Genomic DNA, 21471 nt, shown 5'->3' with positions numbered 1-21471 from the left:
GATTAGTTTCGGATATCTGGTCAGCATGGATGAGTTAGATGGAAGGGTCTGTCCCCATGCTGTCTACCTCTATTACTCTATGGTTCCTGGGATGTGAGATTTTCCCTAGAAGGTAGGGTTGAAGAAGCTAGGGTTGATCTTCTTGGAGCGAAGAGATTGAACCAGTGAACAAGTTGTACATGATTGTGGCAGGATTAGATAAGGTAGATAAGGAAACTCTTCTGATCCATTGATGATGTAAGAAATAGAGAAAACAGACTTAAGACTTTGGGCATGGATTGTCAGGGAAATGCAGGGAAGAACCTTTTTTATGGAGCTCATTTCCTGTGAGGGTGGTGAAAGCAGAGATTAATGATTTCAAAAGGATGTTAGAATGAAACGTGAAGGAAATAGACTTGCAAAGTTGAGATGGCAGGAAAATGGGACTGACTTGGTTGTTCTGCAGAGAGCTGGCATAATCTCGATGGGTCAAATGGCCTCCAAATGCACTGAATCTGACTCTCTGACTCTAGAAAGGAGGAAGGAACACACAGTGAGGACAGCTTAAGAAAAAAAAATCTCAAACCTGTAGTTTGCCCTAAAATCTGTGTCATTTCCCTTCTGCAGAGTGTGGCTCCAGGCCTCAATACACATCTCGGATAGTTGGTGGGAATGTCTCAGTGGTTGGTCATTGGCCATGGCAGGCAAGCCTTCACTTCGATGGACAGCATCTGTGTGGGGGCTCCATCATCGCTTCCCAATGGATAGCGACGGCTGCACATTGTGTCGTTGAGTAAGTCATTGCCTCATGACTTGAATCAAATATCGTGATAACAAGTACCAAACGTATCAGATAATTAGGGTATGGGTTAGATTGATGGCTTTGGGCTACCAAGAAAGACATTGTTCTCTCATCAAATCACAGGGCAGTAGTCATTCCTGACTAAAATATAAATTCCCCCTCCTGCACTCAACTACAAGATAAATCCTTTGAATTCCTTCCTTTCTGGTACTTTCTATGACTCCCATTCTTTATCCCACTCAATATACCTCTCTCAGGCCAATGGTAGAAGGTAGACATGGAGAGCAGATCATTCAACCTCTTCCCAGCCTATTTGTATCAATAGGACAAAGAACCATAAGACATAGGAGCAGAATCAGGCCATTTGGCTCATTGGATCTTCTCCACCATTCGATCGCGGTGAATATGATTCTCAAGCCCATCGATCCAGCATTCGCTCCATCCCCAGGTCTAACTATTTCTTAAATCATTCCCCAGTTTCTTTCCCAGTTCCATGCTGCAACTCGATCCATTTTTGAACTATCTGGTGACAAACCTCCATGGAATCGCTGAATGACAGCACAGAAGGAGGCCATTTAATACAGTGCGTCTACTCTGACTCTCCCAGTGAGCAATTTGCCTGGTTCCTCTGCCCCAATTTCTCCAAGTAGCCCTGCACTTTGTTCCTCTTCAGATGCTAATCCAATTTCCTCTTGAACACCTCAGGTGACCCCACTTTCATCATATTCTCAGGTGCTCCATTCAAGATTTTAGTCACTCCTTCTACTTGAAGAGTTTCCTCCTCAAGTCTCCACCGTTTGTCTTGCCTTACATCTGTTGCCCTCTCATTATCAAGCCTTCCCCAATAGGAACAGCTTTACTTTATTTAATTAAGGACTAAATTAATTTAGGATGTCTAGTTGGCATGAACAAGTTGGACTGGAAGGTCTATTTCCTTGCTGTCCAACTTTATAACTCTATGACTCTATAGACCCCTTTTGATTGTGAATATGTCTAACAAACCCCCTCTCAATCTTCTCTTCTGCAAGGAAAGTCATCCTAATTTTTCCAATCTATCTAGGTAGCCAAAGTTTCTTATCATTGTTTCCATTCCTGTGTGTCTCTCCAATGCCTTCACACACCTCCGAAAATGTCTTGCACAGAACTGGACACAACACTCCAGAACTTTATATGGGTTTGACATAGTTATTACCTCCGTCTTGCCAACATACCTCCCTTACATTCTGTAAGTCTCGCTTTAGAAGTAAAACTGACTCAACATTGGGTCAGACTCGAAGTTCACACCTTTAATACATTGTCTGAGCTAAGATAGCACCTATTGTTAGATAAACTGAAGCCAACTTGAGAATGTAACTTAAAAGGAGTTCTCAAATTTACATATTAAAGAGCCTAACCAGCAGATCCCATCCTAAAAAATGCAAGACTTGATCTAAGTTTGTTTCAGATATCATTACAACTCTGTAACACTCTAACCCTTTTGCTATAAATTTTGTGTTTTCTGCCCTGCTCCACAGCCACCTGATGAAGGAGAGGCACTCCGAAAGCTAGTGCTTCCAAACAAACCTGTTGGACTATAACCTGGTATTGTGCGATTTTAACTTTGTCCACCCCAATCTTACATCAGCACCTCCAAATCATCCCTTACTAAGGGCTATGAAGTTGACTTGTTTGCTGAATCATCAAAGATCATACTATTTTGGTGCTGTTTACTTGTTTGAAATGTCAGCTGCTGACAGTCAACAGCGAATCTGGGACCTGCTGATTGTGAAGGTCCAGTAGTCTATCCCTCTAACTCTAAATCGCTCTAACTAACCAATCTGAGATTTCTGGGTAGAGCTAGACACTGAACAGAAAGGGAATGCACATGGAATGCGCCGCCCTGAAATGTGGTGGAGGCAGGTTCAACTAAGGCATGCGACAGGGTGCAGGATAATTGTTCGGATTGAAATGGTTTGCAAGGTGTTTGGGAAAAAGGAAGGAGACTGGGACAAGGTAATCAGATCGATGCAGGCACAGTGGGCTCCCTTTCCACCGTAACAATACCGCGACTCTCTCTGAGAAAGAGAGTGAGGTTTTTGGAAGGGATTTCTGAACGTGGAGCTTGGGCAGTTGAAATCATGGCAAACAATGCTGGAGTTATGGAAATTGAGGATTGCTCCAGAGATCAGGGTTGGAGAAGCTTCCTAATCTCAGGCACATGTGGGCTTGGAGGAAGTAACAGACTTAGGGAGGGCATGGAGCGATTTGAACACAATAACGAGAATTTAAAATTCTCTCCTTATCTCCTTATTCCTCCAACCGCCACCAGGACAGAACCCCACTGGTAAAATACCACCCCACCAACCTCCATATACAGCGTATCATCCGCCGTCATTTCCGCCACCTCCAAACGGACCCCACCACCAGGGATATGTTTCCCTCCCCTCCCCTATCAGCGTTCCAAAAAAGACCACTCCCTCCGTGATTCCCTCGTCAGGTCCACACCCCCCACCAACCCAACCTCCACCCCCGGCACCTTCCTCTGCAACCGCAAGAAATGCAAAACTTGCGCCCACACCTCCTCCCTTACTTCTCTCCAGGGCCCCAAGGGATCCTTCCATATCCGCCACAAATTCACCTGCACCTCCACACACATCATCTATTGCATCCGCTGCACCCGATGTGGCCTCCTCTACATTGGGGAGACAGGCCGCCTACTTGCAGAACGTTTCAGAGAACACCTCTGGGACACCCAGACCAACCAACCCAACCACCCCGTGGCTCAACACTTTAACTCCCTCTCCCACTCCACCCAGGACATGCAGGTCTTTGGACTCCTCCATCGCCAGACCTTAACAAAACGACGGTTGGAGGAAAAGCGCCTCATCTTCCGCCTTGGAACCCTCCAACCACAAGGGATGAACTCAGATTTCTCCAGTTTCCTCATTTCCCCTCCCCCCACCTTGTCTCAGTTGAATCCCTCGAACTCAGCACCGCCCTCCTAACCTGCAATCTTCTTCCTGACCTCTCCGCCCCCACCCCCACTCCGGCCTATCACCCTCACCTTGACCTCCTTCCACCTATCACATCTCCATCGCCCGTCCCCCAAGTCCCTCCTCCCAACCTTTTATCTTAGCCTGCTGGACACACTTTCCTCACTCCTGATGAAGGGCTTATGCCCGAAACGTCGAATTTCCTGTTCCTTGGATGCTACCTAACCTGCTGCACTTTTCCAGCAACACATTTTCAGCCCTTATTCAACAGGGTGCCAATACACCTTAATAAATGCACACAGGCAATGGGTAAATGGGACATTTATCCATCAATGCCTGGATAAGCACAACCCCAACAACACTCAAGAAGCTTGATACTACTCAGGATGTAGCAGCCCGGTTGATTGGCACCACATCCACAAGCATCCACTCCCTTCAACACTGATGCTTAATAGCAGCAGTGTGTACCATTTACAAGATGCACTGCAGAAATTCACCTAAGATCCTCACACAACACTTTCCAAGCTCACAGCCACTTCCACCTTGAAGGATAAGGGTAGCACATTCAAAGGAACACCACCACCTGCAAGTTCCCCTCCAAGACACTTACCATCCTGACTTTAAAATATATCACTGTTCCTTCACTGTCATTGGGACAAAATCCTGGAAATTCCTCCCTCGTGGCATTGTGAGTCAACCCACAGCAGGTGGACTGCAGCAGTTCAAGAAGGCAGCTCATCACCACCTTCTCAAGGGCCAGCAATACCCACACCCCACAAATATATTTTAAAAAGCATGGTATGAAACAGGATGTGGTGCCAGAGCACATTTCCAGGTGGTGACAAGTGAGAGGGTTAGAAATGTCCAACCTGAGCTTAGGGAGGACAATTAGCAAATTGCCTTGGTAATGAAAGACAGAGAGCGCATGGGAAGGATGTGCCTGCATTAGCATTTGAAAGGGTAGAGGACAGCAAGCTAAAATAACCATTAAAAACTATCTCTCACATTGAGATTCTAACTTTACGTGAATAATATTTAAATCTTACCCTAAAGTGTGACTTCTTATTTGGGAGGGGAAGGGCATATCTCTGAACCAGCATTTCAATAATGTGTAGTCTAATTAGTGCTGTCCGTTCTGGTTTCAGATTTATGTTTCTCTCCTCGTGGAAGGTCTATGTTGGAATTGCAGAACAGCCACTAACTGATAGCGCATCCTACATTGTGGAGAAGATCATATATCACAAGAAATACAAAGGAAGGACTTATGATTATGACATTGCACTCATCAAACTGGCAAGGCCATTGATGTTTAATGGTAACTTTATCACTGATTTTGTGAGCTCATGAAAAGATCCTTAATTTTGTTCTTTGGACCCATTCTAAAAATGAAACGAAATGACAATTGTCTATGAGGAACATTAGCTACCTTTTTATTCAGGCACTTGATCAAGATAAAGAATCCCTACAGTTTGGAAACAGGCCATTTGGCCCATCAAGTCCACACCAACTCTCTGAAGACCAGCCCACCCAATATTTCCCATAGCTAATCCAGTAACCTGCACATCATTGGACATTATGGGTAATTTAGCATGGCCAATCCACCTAACCTGCATATCTTTGGATTATGGGAGGAAGACCACACAGACACAGGGAGAATGGGCAAATCCCACATAAAACAGTTACCTAAGGCTGGAAAATGAACCCTGGTTGCTAGCGCTGTGGGGTAGCAGTGCTAACCACTGTGCCACCATTCTACATAGTCCAATTGCTTAGGTAAAAGCCTCTTCCTTTTGCTAAACTAGAGCATTGCCACCTGAGAAGGAAGCTAGGCCTACTTTCAATGCAGTTCTCGCGGAAGCTGAGCCCCCAGTAGAGTGACTGTCCATAATTACAACTTAGTTCACACTGACACTGGACTCAGTGACTACACAAAAGGCAAGTGTTGTAAATTGGTATTTCACAATATCCTTCTGCTGAGGATAACACTTCTTGAAGGTTAACTACCACAATCCAACTAAATCCAGGTTTACTGTAGGGATTAACGGGTTTGCTGATTCAGGGATATATCTGACTCAGCATGGTTTTGCCTTCAAAAGGTAGTATTGAGTTGTAGTCAGAGTAGAGAGAGCTTTATTCTGATCAGACTCTTGATCTGTCTGACTATGCAGTACGCAGACTGAAGACTGTCAGAATGATTCAAGGAAGGTTCGTGACTGTAACCCTAACCCTAACCTATCTGGATCATAAAAGACCTAGATAATTTGTTAATTTGGTGAAGAGAGATTGACTTGGACTCAAGTCCAATAATGCCTCAACATTAAAATTCTCATTCATTGTTTTCATCATCAGTCATAGCATTGCTATCGCTGTCATCTCCATCAGATCTACATCCTCTGAAACCGCTGCATTCACCCAACTCAGTGCCCATCCACCTTGCCAATTTTCATTAATGCAACCTTGATGATTGGACCATTAGCTGCTTGAGTCCAAAGCTTTAACTGGCAAGAGAGATGGGAGAGCCTAGAAACAGTGGGCATTGTCTCAAAGTAAAAGGACATCAGTTTAAGACAGAGATGAGGAGGAATTTCTTCTCTCAGAGAGTGTTTGAAACGCCTCCCCACAGAGAGCTTTGGGGCTAGAGTCCTTGTGAGATTGATAGATTGATCAGTAGGGGAATTGAGGGTTGCAGAGAAAACAGAGGAAAATGGACCTGGGAGTTTCAGATCAGCCGAGATCCTTTGAATGGTAGAGCAGGCTTGAGGGGTGGAATGGTCCTCCTCTATTCCTATTTCTTATGGTCTATAACAAGAAGGTAATATATCCACAGTCTCTCTCAGAATCCTTTCACCCTTAAAAACAGAGTGCATCAGCTCAAGAGAATTAAAGGCTCAATTTTCTTGTATTCCCAGCGACTTTGGGATTCTGTCTTGAAATTGTAATTTTGCTGTGAGCTTACAGGAAATGTCTTGTACATTTTTTTTAACATAACACAGATTGGATTCAGCCTATCTGCCTTCCCAATTCAGGACAAGAGTTTGCAGAAGGTACAGCCTGCTGGATTTCAGGATGGGGCCTGACTGCTGAAGGAGGTAAAACTGATTTGAAAACTCATCACCTTATCTCAACCAGGACATCTGGACTTAATGTTGCTTGGGCCAAGAGATGACTGGTCAGCCTTTGAAATGCCTTTGAAATGATCCCCACTGAAAAATGAAAATGGTGTAAACTTTAGATAAAATCTACCCACCCTCCAATCCAAACATCCCACTGAGACATACATACAAGAGGATCAGTCAGCTCAAATGGCTGGATGGCTGATTTGGGGTTACCATGGATGGCTTCTCGACCTTACCCTCATCTGAGGCCTGATGACCCTCAAGTTAAACTCACCACCAGTCATCTCTCTCTGTCTAATTAGAAAGCAGCTTTATGGTCCAATGGGTCTATGGCAACTTTGTCATAGAATCCCTGCAGCACGGAAAAGGCTCTTTGGCCTATCAAGTCTGCACTGACTCTCCAAACAGCATCCCAGCCAGACCCAGTCCCCCCACTCTAACCTCATAACTGCACATTTGCTATGGTTCACCCACCTAGCCTGCACATCCTAGTACACTATGGGGTAATTCAGCATGGCCAATCCACCAAACCTACACAGCTTTGGACTGTGGGAGGAACCTGGAGCACATGGAAGGAAGTCATGCAGACACATGCAGACTCCACACAGACCGTGACCCAAGGCTGGAGTTGAACCCAGGTCCCTGGCACAATGAGGCAGCAGTGCCAACTACTGAGCCAACATGTCATCCCAGCTTTACTTGTTATGTGCAAGGAATGGTGTATCACATGAAATGTTGATAGGCAGCTCTATCCATAGAGTGACCCTGCAGAAAGAATCAAAACTTCCAAATGGAGAGCAATTTATGTTTGACAAAAGAAAATAATGTCCTACTGGGGAACAGTGTAGTGTCACCATATACCAATGCACACGCATACATTGTCAGCGTAATGTGAGTCATGGGATTGTCTTGTAACTTCATATTTAATTGGTCAGTCTTAATAAGAGAGAGGGAAAGTCCATCAAGCTTGTCATTCCTCATCCTCTTCTCCAAAGAGACAAGAGTTAGGGTTGTTGAATATTTTGAGGCCTGAGATAGATAGATAGATCTTGATAAATAAGGGATTCCAAGTTATTGGGAATAGATAGGAAAGTAGTGTTGAGATCACAATCAGATCAACCATGATCCTATCAAATGGTGGACCAGACTCAAAGGGGTGATTGGCCTGCTCAAGTTCCTAGTTTGTATGTAGATTCCACACTGTTATCCCTGCTGTACAGTTGGAGCCTGACTAAGACAGTATTTACTGTGTGATGGTGTACTTATCACCCAGGCTTACATGTAGGTAGTGCTCACTTGAGTAAGGTATCCTTGATAGACTGTTACCTATGGAACTGCAGTACATCAAGGAATCATTTTCACATAAGAACTTGGGAGGAAAAATATGCTCCAATGAGTCCAGAACAAAAAATCACAATCTCACTATACGGGGTAGGCCATTTCAGTCTGAGATGAGAAGTTTTTCAGTCAGACAGATGATGAGCCTGTGAAATTCTCTACAATAGAAGGCTATGGGGGCCCAGTCATTGAATATAGTTAAATTTCTAGTTTCTGAAGGCATGTGGAGGTATGGGGAGTTATAGATATAGTTTTTGAGTCATAAAATCATACAACATGGAAACAGACCCTTTGGTCCAACTTGTCCATGCTGTCCAGACATCCCAATATGACCTAGTCCCATTTGCCAGCATTTAAACCCTTCCTATTCATAATCCTATCCAAATGCCTTTTAAATGTTGTAATTGTACTCACCATCACTAATTCCACTAATAATTGCTCTGCGAGGAGAGGTTAGTCCTTTTTAAGTCTTTATCCTCTCCCCTTGAGCCTGTGTCCTCTAGTTCCTAGGGCTCAATGTATAAAATATATGGAGTGAAATCGTGAATAGGGTACTGAGTTGTCTGATCAGCCTTGATCGTATTGAATGGTGGAGCAGGCACGATGGGCCAAATGGCCTACTTCTGCTCCTATATATGAAGTGGGTTGTGTTTGGTTATTCATGTCATGTTAGTGATGTGTATCATTGGCCATTTCACACAAAGTCACGGTGGCACAGTGGTTAGCACTGCTGCCTCACAGCACCTGTAGACCTGGGTTCAATTCCCGACTCAGGTGACTGACTGTGTGGAGTTTGCACGTTCTCCCCGTGTCTGCGTGGGTTTCCTCCGGGTGCTCCGGTTTCCTCCCACAGTCCAAAGATGTGCAGGTCAGGTGAATTGGCCAAGCTAAATTGCCCGTAGTGTTAGGTAAGGGGTAAATGTAGGGGTATGGGTGGGTTGCGCTTCGGCGGGTCGGTGTGGACTTGTTGGGCCGAAGGGCCTGTTTCCACACTGTAAGTCTAATCTAAAAAAGTCAGAGTATCCTCTATCATCTCCGTGAAGGGAGTTGAGGGGTCTGGGAGAGATTAGGGAGGCTCAAACCATAGTCTGTTTCCAATTGATGTTGATAAACAAAGCATTAATAAATTATTCAATGTTAGCATAAGCTCCGTAACTAGACGCACAATGGGGCAAGGGAAGGCCAGTAAACAGTTTACATTCAACAGCTTCACAATGATGATAGTGAATGTCTGGACAGCTAAGAGGGAGGAAGGGTACAAGAGATAAGCTTACATTATACCTTTAGATTTTTTTGGACCAGCCTGACTGACTGGAATGAGCTTTTCCAATCCTTCGTAAGCGAAATGTAAGAGTTCAGATTTTGCAGGAACAGAGTAAATGATTCCATTAGTTGGGATTTTTCCCTCATCCATCACCTTGAGAAATATATTTTGGTACATTATTGGAAGTAAGTGTCAGTCAGTTCAGTTGACTGGATGACAAGTGTACAATGCAAAGGGATGCCAACAGTGTGGCTTCAATTCCCACATCAACTAAGGTTGCCTTGCAGGTCTTGCCTTCTCCACCTTGCTCCTTTACCCTTTGCCCTTGGGTTAAATTCATCACCAGTTATCTCTCTGTAATGAGACAGCAGCCCCATGGAACTATAGTGACTTTACCTGTTCCTTTACTAGAAGTGTAAGTTGATGGTGAACAATCAGACATTATGCAACATGATATAAATGTAAAGAAGGAAATACAATGGATTAGTGTCAAGTCAGGCAGAGAAGTAAAAGATTGGATTGCAAAGGGAGAAAGAAAGACAAGGAACAAAAATGTTGAATTCCCAACTTTAAAATTGACTAGTGGCAATTTTGTCCTTTGGGAATTAAAATTCATGCTTTAAATTGTTTTCTTTCTGGGTCAGAGAGCTGGAAATGACATACATCTTCTTCTCTTTGGAGAATTGCTTACGGTGTTAAATTCCAGCAGTAACTTTCCAAAGAGGTTAATAGGTGATTAATGTGTGACCAACAGTGACTTCACCATCCTCCCAGGAAGGGCACCACAAGTTGACATTTTTCTGAGGTTAAATGTAGTTTGGCACAAATCACCCAACAATTTGGTGATTTCTAACGTACTGGCCAACTCTCCCTTAGAACAGGCTGTTGGGTGATGTAAACGCTAATAGCTAAACACCCTCAAACTCAACGTTACTTAGCCAGGTAAACCTGGGACAATGTCTCCTTTTTTTAATCAAACCTATTATTCCATTGAGTGAAACAGACGAAATTATGTGATTTGTTATTCAGCAGATGAAATTTCGATCAGTCTAATGGAGGCCCAGGTTCCCCTAATATCCAATCGCTTGTGCAGCCGCCCAGAAATATACTACAAGAGGATAAGTTCCAGAATGATTTGTGCTGGCTATCTTCAGGGAGGGGTCGATTCCTGCCAGGTAATGTTCAAAGATGCATATAATTCTTGGGAACTGGTCACCCATGAGGGCCACTGACTAACAGGGCACCCCTTCCCTGTTTTGATTCGTTCCATTGATATATTCCATTGTTGATAAAAACGTCCATTACTTATAAATAACTATTTTGCTCAGAACAATGTAGAATGCACTTGTGACGATGGGCCAAGCGCTGGAAAATGGCATTAGAATAGGTAGGTGTCTGTTTTAACTGGCACAGTCTTAATGGGGCTTCTTTCTGTGTTGTAGATCTTGATGACGGTAGAGTCATAGAGGTATACAGCCTGGAGACAGACCCTTCAGTCCAACCTGCCCATGGGATATCCTAAACCAATCTAGTCCCATTTGCCAGCACTTGGCTCATATCCTTTGAAACATTTTCTATTCATGTACCCATCCAGATACCCTTTAAATGTTGTAATTGTACCAGCCTCCACCACGTCCTCTGGCAGCTCATTCCATACACACACCAACCTCTGTACAAAAAAATTGCCCCTTAGCCCCTTTTAACTCTTTTCTCTCTCACCTTAAATCTATGCCCTGTAGGTCTGGACTCTCCTATCCTGGACAAAATATCTTGTCAATTCACCCTATCCATACCCCTCGTGACTTTATAAAACTCTATAAGGTCATGCCTCAGCCTCTGACACTCCAGGGAAAATGCTCCCAACCTACTTAGTTTCTCCCTATTGCTTAAATCCTCCAATTTCAGCAACAACCTTTGTAAATATTTGCTGACCTCTTTCAACTTAAACATCTCTCTTATAGCACGATGACCAGAACTGAATGCAATATTCATTAGGGATTTCCACAATTTCCTAAAATTGCACTGACGGCCTGCTGTAATTTCTCTGTATATTTGCTCGCCCCCAACGCCCTCCCAACCTCACCTGGTTCCATAAACTGGATACCATAACGTGCTGGTATCTCATTTGGTTTCGTCATGACCCTGTGGGGAGCACCTCTCCCTCTGAATCCAGAGCTTGTGGATTCAAGTTTCACTTTCAATGATCAGAATGAGTACACACCAATGGAGCCCGAGGTGAATTCAGTGCCACGCAATGTGCTTCCCAGCTAATGGAAAAATTTAATTATTGTCGTCCTGATATAGGAATGTCAGCAGCAATTAAACAATGGAAAAAAGAACTACTGCAATTCTCTCTTTTTCTCTACCTAAAAGGAAATCACTGTCTACTAATTTAACTGTGTCTCCATTCTGCAATGGACAGTTTGTAAAAGAACGACTACAAATTCACATCAGAATCTTCAGAGATGATGGAAATACCAGCTACAACTTCAAACCAACTCAGTGATAGAAGCGAGTCTTAGAGTCATAAAGTCATACAGCATGGAAACACACCCCTTCAGTCCACCCAGTCCATGCTGAACATAATCCCAAACTAAACTAGGTCCACCTGCCTGCTCCTGGCCCATATCCCTCAAAACCTTTCCTATTCATGTACTTATCCAAATGGCTTTTTTACACTGTAATTGTACCCAAAGACAACAAACTGTGAACTTGTTTCATTATTTTAAAACTCTTCTTTGGCCAAATTTATCTTCTCTACTCTGCAATCTGTATTTAATGTGCATTTCAAGATAGGAGTGTGTTTATGTACATTCGTTTATGGAAGTCAGAAGGTATTTCAATGTTTTACCCAGGTTGGTCTATAATGCAGTAAACCTAATTCTTTATTTTATCCGCTTTATGAAAACCAGTCTGAGAAATTCTTCATCGGATGTTAGCAGATACGTGCACTTTAAAAGTTACAGGACCATCTTCATCCAAAAAAAGTAAAACCCTGGAGCAGTCATAGAAGAGAGATAAAAGGGGAGCTCTTCAATCCTAAGTGTTAGAACTATAGAAATAAATTCCCATCATTAGGTTTACCTAGTAATATCTTAACTCTGTGCTGTAAGACCATAAGACATTGGAACAGAAAGTAGGCCAATCAGCCCATCGAGTCTGCTCTACTATTCAATCATGGCTGATACGTTTCTCAACCTTATTATCCTGTAATTCTTAATTTCATTGACAATCAAGAACCTATCTATCTCAGTCTTAAATATACTCAATGATCTGGCCTCCACAGCCTTTAGTGGCAGTGAATTCCACAGATCCACCACTCTCGGGCTGAAGAAGTTTCTCCTTATTTCCTTTCTAAAAGGTCTTCTCTGATTTCTGATTTTATTGCAACTCAAACCAATACTTTCCCTATTTATGCTATCAAAACCCTGTAAAATTATGAACATCTCTGTTAAATCTACCCTCTTTTTCTGAAAGTAACATCCCAGGTTCTCAAGCCTTGCCGTAGAATTGATTTTTTTTAAGATTGCTTCCATCACAAAGGCCAACCTCCCATCTATAAAACCCATCTACCAGCCCACTGTCAAGGAAAGGCCGCCAGCATTCTCAAAGATCCATCCCACCCTGGCATTTTTTTTCTACAATGTCCGCCATCAGGGATAAGGTACAGAAGTCTGAACACATGCACCAGCTGGTTTTGTAACGGTTTCTACCCTACTGTTGTTAAATTATTGTATGGACTCACAAAATTAACATTTGCCTGTACGTGTGTTTTTGTTTTTGCCGCTGTTTACTTATTATTTACTTTCTTCCCGCATTACTTGCAAGACAAAGCTTTTCACTGTGTCTTGGTACACGTGACAATAAATTCAATTCAATTCATTTCAATGTCGGTATTTTAAGAAGCTTCTAATTCCTCTTGTTCAATAGATCAACATTCATCAAAATAGCCCTTTCACTGGAGGTTGTTTAAGAACTCTGCTTCTCAAACCTCACATAATTAATCATGTCCATGTATTGTATATAAATCTTTGTGTACATCATAAGAACATAAGAAATAAAGACACATATCTTGGTTTGTTGAGATTATGAGCTGAATTTTGCCTCTGAAGGATGAATATGAACAGGATTCAGGTACCCTCTCTCATCCTAAACTGAGCTGTAAGCTTTCCATTGAACATTACCCACTTGGACAAAGAGTCCACAGTTTGGCCACTATTGGACTGAAACCACTGCCCGAAGACTGTTTCACATACACGGAGACCCCTGAGTGTCTACAAGGCTGGAATCCTAACCTGAAAACTAAAACCCTGTGGATGCCACCTCTTGCGTTCTTGTGATGTGGATGTATGTCCTTCAAGGAGGATTTCTCCATAACTTATTGTTCATCTTTTAATTTTTCTCTTGGATGCAAAACAGGGAGACAGCGGAGGTCCCCTCGCCTGCAAGGAGAACAGCGTTTGGAAGTTAGTCGGAATTACAAGCTGGGGAGCGGGCTGCGCAAATCAGAACAAACCTGGAGTCTATGCTCGGGTCACCGAATACCTAGACTGGATCCACAAACAAATGGAGGTACACACTGAGGAGCTGGGGCTCTGTGCTCACAACGTTCAGTTGCTTTGCGTTCCCGTTTTTTTCTCTCCCACTGCATCAGTCCCATTTCTCTGACGTAATGAGCAAAATGCTAGGCTGCCATCTGGCCTCTACCACTTCCACCTGCAATCACTTTGACATTAAGACGTCAGTATATTATAGTTGCTGGACTTAGATCCGGATAATTTTTCCATACCAGATGTCAGGACTTTTGGATAACAGAGGGTCTGGTTAGCAAAGTCTATGCTTTTTAGCTGGCTTAGCTTTCTGCCTTGTAATTGAAGCTACATGTTAGGGCAGGATCTACAACCTGTGGTTTTACGTTAGCTAGGTTCCTGCTCAGACAATGGAATTCAAATGATGCAGCGAGCATGCTGCCCTCTGTGAGGGATGTGGAGAGTGCAGCCTCAGGGTTTTACCGATCATCTGCTGCACTTCTTTCAGTGACTGAACAAGCTGGTTCTGTCAAGGTACAGGCTACCACCAGTGCCTCATGTGAAGTTATCACTTGCTGGTGATGCAAGTTGATGGTGCAGGGTTGGCATTGGCTTTGGAGATTCTATATCTGCATATCGAGTTAGTGGCAACCCCTGTTTAAGTTAGCATTGCATCCACTTCAGTGGCCAGTTAAAGCTTCCCACTTAACATTGTTATTGAGGACCTTCCTTTCCCTTTTGATTATAATCTTCGGCAATCTGTTTGTGCCTTGTCACAGGCAACCTCCCTGCGTAACACAGCCTTGGAGATGCAACTATCTTCCATCTTGCATGGATGGCCAAGCTTTTAAAGCCTTCCCTTGCTTGGTAATGTTGGCAAGCTTGGCATGTTTACCCTTGGGTTAAAAACTTGCCTAGTATTTATGTTGTTCATGTCTAAAGATTAGATTAGATTACTTACAGTGTTGAAACAGGCCCTTCGGCCCAACAAGTCCATACCGACCCGCCGAAGCGCAACCCACCCATACCCATACATTTACTCCTTACCTAACACTACGGGCAATTTTGCATGGCCAATTCTCCTGACCCACACATCTTTGGACTGTGGGAGGAAACCGGAGCACCCGGAGGAAACCCACGCAGTCAGTCTGCCCCACTGAGAAAATAGACAGGCCCTACAAGGTTTAGCTTACACACAAACCTCCAAGTCCTCCAGATTCACTCTTTGCTTTTCTGATAGAAGACTGATCCTTCCATTGTGATAGACCAGACCAACCCTCCTCAAAAATATTAAGAAGATACCTAAGGTGTAACTTTTTCTTAAGAAAAGTGTAAGATGAAGCCAAAAATTGGCTGAATTGTAACTCTATAGAAATGCTTAACAAAATAATATGTGTATTAATTACTACTAATTAATTGTTGCGATATCATAACAACCATAAACACACCCTTGACAAAGGCAAATTCAGTAAAACAGATACTCTCCTATGCAATTCCAGCAGCAGGAAGAGAACTCCAGCTTTTACCGGAAACAGAGAGGGGATAAAGAGCTTCTCCATCCAGCTTCAAGACCCAGCAACTGCAGAAAGCTAAAACTAAACATTCTGGCTCTGTGGGAGCTTGACCCCACCCATTCAGGCAGCTTCTATTGTTCCAACTTAAAAAAAATCCCAAGGCCACACAAGCTGTTTACTTCATTAGCTTTAAGCAGACTGCTTGGAGCCTCTGTCTCAATCTTCCTTCACAAAAATAGAACAGGGCAAAATATGTATCTTAAAGTCATAGAATCACACCACGCCACCATTAATGGCCGCCTCAATAAGCATTAACACTTGTTCTGTGGTTCTTCCCAGCTTAATTCCTCTTCCTACCCACTACTACCATTGAAAACACTTCCTGAACTTCCTTTCTTTGTGCTTTGGGTCCCTCCAAACCCAATGATGATTGATACCTGTTTTGTAACCGCAGTCCTTTCTCTATCCAATTGTGGTCTCCACTCTCACTCAACCTAGCCCCTCTAACCCTACGTTCCCCACCCCATACCTGTCCCCTCCTCTCTCCCTCTTTCTCTTTTTCTGAGGAGTCTCGTTATAAAGGCAAGTTGTTGAAGCTAATGGTGTGTCCAATTTATTTTTATTTCACAGAGGGAAGAGTCAAATGCCTGAAGACAATAAGAAATGAAAAATATTTTAATAAATTGATGCCGATGCTTTAAGCTTAATTCTCAACATTATTGTATCTTTTGAGGTCGCACATCGGTATTTTCTGAATTTTCTTTTCTCATGCCTTCATTCTCTTTCTTTGGAGACTGGTATCATATCGTGGAAGGATTTCAAGTGTTCACATCAGATTGTGAGATGAACAGACTTCCCAAGGCCACAAACCATCCTAACCTCAGCTGACAGTCAGAATCTTTTTCCCAGAGTTGCAATGTCTAATACTAGATGGCGTGCATTTAAGGTGAGAGGGGGTAAGTTCAAGGAGATGTGAGGGGCAAGTTTTTTTACACAGTGGTGGGACTCTGGAATGGGCTGAAAATGTGTTGCTGGAAAAGCGCAGCAGGTCAGGCAGCATCCAAAGAGCAGGAGAATCGACATCTCGGGCATGAGCCCTTCTTCAGGAAGGCTCATGCCTGAAATGTCGATTCTCCTGCTCCTTTGATACTGCCTGACCTGCTGCGCTTTTCCAGCAACACATTTTAGGCTCTGATCTCCAGCATCTGCAGTCCTCACTTTCTCCTCTGGAATGGGCTGCCAAGGATGGTGGTAGAGACGGATGTGATGGGGTGTTTAAGGGGCTTTTGGATAAACGTTTGAAAAGGCAAGTAATAGTGGGATATGGACCAATGGCATGCAGAAAGGAGTAGTTTAAATTAGTGCCATGTTCGACATGACATTGTGGGCCGAAGGGCCTAATCCTGTGCTGTATTGTTCTATGAATGTTAACTAAAACTCAAGCATTTAAAGTGCTTTCTTAAGCTAAATTTGCCTCTGATGTCAATCCACAGTGAGATGGGAACATTTTCCATTCAAAAGATGGTAAAACCAATGACTGCAGATGCTGGAAATCAGAGTTTAGATTAGAGTGATGCTGGAAAAGCACACCAGTTCAGGCAGCATCCAAGGAGCAGTAAACTCGACGTTTCAGGCAAAAGCCCTTCATCAGGAATACAGGCAGAGTGCCTGAAGGGTGGAAAGATAAGTGAAAGATTATCTTTCCACCCTTCAGGCACTCTGCCTGTATTCCTGATGAAGGGCTTTTGCCCGAAACATCGAGTTTACTGCTCCTTGGATGCTGCCTGAACTGCTGTGCTTTTCCAGCACCACTCTAATCTAAACGCCATTCAAAAGATGACATACTACTGAGGATTGAAGGGAATTATTGACCCCTTGCTAAACAGATAATGCATTTGATGAGCGAGACAGGAATCTTCCCAGCTCCTGAGTGACCTGGGCTGTGGTGAAAACGTTGGGAGAATTGCGTGAGATCAATAGTTGGGAGCTTCCCAATATTGAGGACAAGAAGGTGCCATTTTCCAACTAATTATTGAATGGTGAGGGGGGATTCTCACTAGTGAGCAGCGAGAGAGCTATTTACATTGAGCAAACATTAACGTTTCATTATGATGTTGTCGTTACATGGGGAAGGTGATGGCCTCATCGTATTGTCACTGGCCTCAAAATCCAGACACCTAGGTAATATCCTGGGGAACCCTGGGTTCAAATCCCACCACTGCAGATGGGGAGTTTGAATTCAGTCTAAAAAACCCTGGATTTGAAGTGTAAGGATGACCATGAAACAATTGTCAATTGTTGTACCAATCCATCTGGTTCACTAATGTCATTTAAGGAAGGAGACTGCTGGCCTTGTCTACATGTGAGTCCAGAACCACAGCAATGTGGGTGACTCTCAAATGGCCTAACAAGCCATTCAGTTGTATGGACTGCAGTGATTTAAGATGGTAGCTCACCATTACCTTCTCAAGAGTAACTAGTTATGGGCAGTAAATGCTGGTGCAACAAATGATGTCCATTAGTGAGATTAAAAGAAAATCTCAACGTTCTGAGTGTCACCATAACCCAGAACTAAACGGATTTAGTCATATATGGACAGCACAGTGGCTCAGTGGCTAGCATTGCTGCCTCACAGCACCAGGGACCTGGGTTCAATTCCAGCCTCGAGCGACTGTCTGTGTGGAGTTTGCACATTGTCCCTGTATCTGTGTGGGTTTCCTCGGGATACTCTGCCTTCCTCCCACATTCCAAAGATGTACAGGCCAGGTGAATTGGCCATGGTAAATTGCCCATAGTGTTAAGTGCATTAGTCAGGGGTAAATAGGGGGAATGGGTCTGGATGGGTTACTCTTTGGAGGGTTGGTGTGGACTTGTTGGGCCGAATGGCCTATTTCCACACTGTAGGGAATCTAATCTACAAATACTATGGCTACAAGAGCAGGTCAGAGGTTAGGAATCCTGAAGCAAGTAATTCACAGTCTGACTCCCCAAAGCCTGTCCACCATCTGCAAGGCACAAGTCAGGAGTACAATGGAATATTCCCCACTTGTCTGGATGGGTACAGCTTCAACACCTCTCAAAGGCTTGACACCATCCAAGACAAAGCAGCCAGCTCGATTGGTACTATATCTATAAGCATACACTACTGACACTCTGTAGCAGAAGTGTGCAGCATCTACAAGATGCATTGCAACAATTCACCATGGATCCTCAGACAGCACAATCTTAACACTTTAAAACTTCCATCCAGAAAGAGAAGGGCAATGGCAATGTTGGAACCATTGCAAGTTTCCCCTCAAAGTCACGCACCATTATGACTTGGAAATATATCACTGTTCCTTCAGTGTCTCTGGGTCAAAATCCTGACAGTCCATCCCTAACAGCATTGTGGGTCTATCTCGAGCACATGACTGCAGCAGTTCAAAAAGGCAGCTCACCATCTTGTCAAGGGCTCACCTGTAGTCATCAATTATATAGATATCTCCGCAAGGGGCCCAGCTATCACTTCTGCAGCTTCCGACAATGTTCTTGGGTACACCTGGTCAGGTCTCAGGGATTTATCCACCTTCGTGCATTTTAAGACATCCAGCACCTCCTCTTCTGTAATATGGGCACTTTTCAAGTTATCACCATTTATTTCTCCAAGCTCTCTAGCTTCTATAACCTTCGCTGGTGTTTGAGATAACTGAGTTCCTCTCCAATGCCTTATTATGGCATGTATTTAAAAAGCTACAACTGAGCATTGACATGGAGACCATAACAATGTTTTTTTGCATAATGTATTTAAAGAGAAGCACATCAGAAATAGACCAACAAATTAGAGGTCAATTGATACTCCCGGTGTTGAAACGCAGTTTGACTAAGATAAGCAGAATAATTTCACATCTGTAATATTTCATTTCAAAATTGACAAAAGGGTATAATTTTCCATTGCTAAAAAACCAAAGTGGAATAAATCCAACTTAGATATTTGTGTTGTCCATTTGTGCTTTTACTGATGTTGGGAAGCTTCTCTATATGAAATCTAGAGAAGATTTGAGTGTTTGAGATCTAAGAACCACTGTTTTCTGTCAGTTATCCAATGGTTTGTTCCACTGGCAATGATGATAGCAATGGTAGTCATTCTGTCTGAGTCAATCCATGTGCTTTCATCAGGTACTGGTGATTGGGTGGTAACCTTCACCTCTGGAAATGCATTGCATTCATGTTCTCATTATCTTTCCAAGAACTGTGCTTTTAAAGCTCTCTTCAGTTATACAATTGTAGTCCAACTGGAGATTGGAGGGTTGTCATGGCAGCAAAACACGCTGGTTAGCACACAGCAATTGACAACAACTCCATTGTGTTTCGTTCCATTTTGAGGTATTTTATTACTATCTCTGTTGGTGTCCTAGCTGCTTCTGACAGACAGAAAGCAAGCAGGAAATGTCACCAACATCCTCGCATCAACTCTGTGATATGAGGTCTTTGATCAGAATGCTTTTCTCTCTACCTTCCTGCTATTATTGTCTCGACAAATGGCTTAGAGTCATAGAGATGTACAGCACGGAAATAGACCCTTCGGTCAAACTCGTCCATGCCGACCAGATATTTTTAATTAATCTCGTCCCATCTCCCAACATTTGGCCCATTTCCCTCTAAACCCTTCCTATTCATATACCTATCCAGATTCATTTTAAATGTTGTAATTGTACCAGCCTCCATCATTTCTTCTGGTAGCTCATTCCATACATGCACAACCCTTTGTGTGAAAAAGTTGCCCTTTTAATTCTTTTCCCTCTCACCTTAAACTGTGCCCTCTAGTTTGGAACCACTACCCTGGGGAAAAGACCCCAGCTGTTCACCCGATCCAGACCTTTCATAATTCCTTCTTTCCTTTGGCTCAGAAGGGGTGGCACGGTGGTTGAGTGGTTAGCATTGCTGCCTCACAGCACCAAGAACCTGGGTTCAATTCCAGCCTTGGAGTTGACTGTCTGGGTGGGGTTTCCACATTCTTCCCATGTCTGCATGGGTTTGCTCTGGTATAGTCCAAAGATGGACAGGTTAGGTGAATTGGCCATAGGAAATGGAGGGTTATAGGGATGGGGTCGGTGAGAGGGTTGGTGAGAACTTGATGGGCTGAATGGCTTGTTTTGATTCTGTAGGGACCCTATGAATACTAACTGGGTTATGGATTCACTATTAGTAGTTATGGGGAGGCAGTGGCACAGTAGTTAAGTCACTATACTAAAATTCTAGTAACCCCAGGCTTATGTTCTGGGCATATGGGTTCAATGCCCACCAGATGGTGAAATTTAACTTCAATGAAAGTAGACTATGCAACCATTGTTGGTTGTTAAAAGCCATCTGGTTAATTAATGTCTGCTAAGGAAGGAAATGTGTTGTGTTTACCTATTCTGACTGACATATGACTCCCAACCCACAGCAACGTTTTTAACTACCCTCTGGACAACTAACGATAGACAATAAAAACTGGCCTATCCAGCAACATCCATATTCTATGACTGACCTTTTTAATAAAACTCCCGCATACCCTCAATGACCCTCGTTGAGGATGGTAGGTCAGAAAACAAATTTATCACCATCTTGTGTTGTGCAGCTTACTCCTATCCATCTCCCAGAGGGGGTTCATCTAGCTGTCCACCACGGGTTCGTGTCATAGTTAATAGAGGAACACTGAAAAATAGTCCTTCTATGAAGTCAAGGCATCTCATACAGTTGACTAGGATCAAAGTAAAAGTGGTTCTGAGCAAGGGTCACTGGACCCAAAACATTAACTCTGATTTCTCTTCACAGATGCTGCCAGACTTGCTGAGCTTTTCCAGTAACTTGTGTTTCTGTTTCTGATTTACAGCATCCTCAATTCTTCCGGGTTGTATTCTCTTATGTCTTAGCTCTTCATGCTGCACTCAGCTTTTTTTAAATGTAGGAATTCGCATCTTATTTTGACACAACCT

General features: G+C 43.3%; 1 protein-coding gene across 1 annotated transcript in view; it reads left to right on the top strand.

The window, feature by feature from the left end:
• tmprss3a (transmembrane serine protease 3a) overlaps positions 1-21471 on the top strand; it is a 63806-nt gene that overhangs the window by 33098 nt on the left and 9237 nt on the right. The window contains exons 8-12 of the mRNA XM_060832829.1: positions 607-772; positions 4899-5068; positions 6747-6842; positions 10504-10646; positions 13891-14043. Coding sequence (XP_060688812.1) covers positions 607-772; positions 4899-5068; positions 6747-6842; positions 10504-10646; positions 13891-14043 — 728 coding nt within the window. The remainder of the gene's footprint in view (positions 1-606; positions 773-4898; positions 5069-6746; positions 6843-10503; positions 10647-13890; positions 14044-21471) is intronic.

The sequence above is a fragment of the Hemiscyllium ocellatum genome, chromosome 12 (genome assembly GCF_020745735.1).
Source record: "Hemiscyllium ocellatum isolate sHemOce1 chromosome 12, sHemOce1.pat.X.cur, whole genome shotgun sequence".
In the NCBI taxonomy this organism is placed as follows: domain Eukaryota; kingdom Metazoa; phylum Chordata; class Chondrichthyes; order Orectolobiformes; family Hemiscylliidae; genus Hemiscyllium; species Hemiscyllium ocellatum.
Note: the sequence above shows the minus strand (reverse complement) of the source record. Positions and strands in the feature narration are given on the sequence as shown.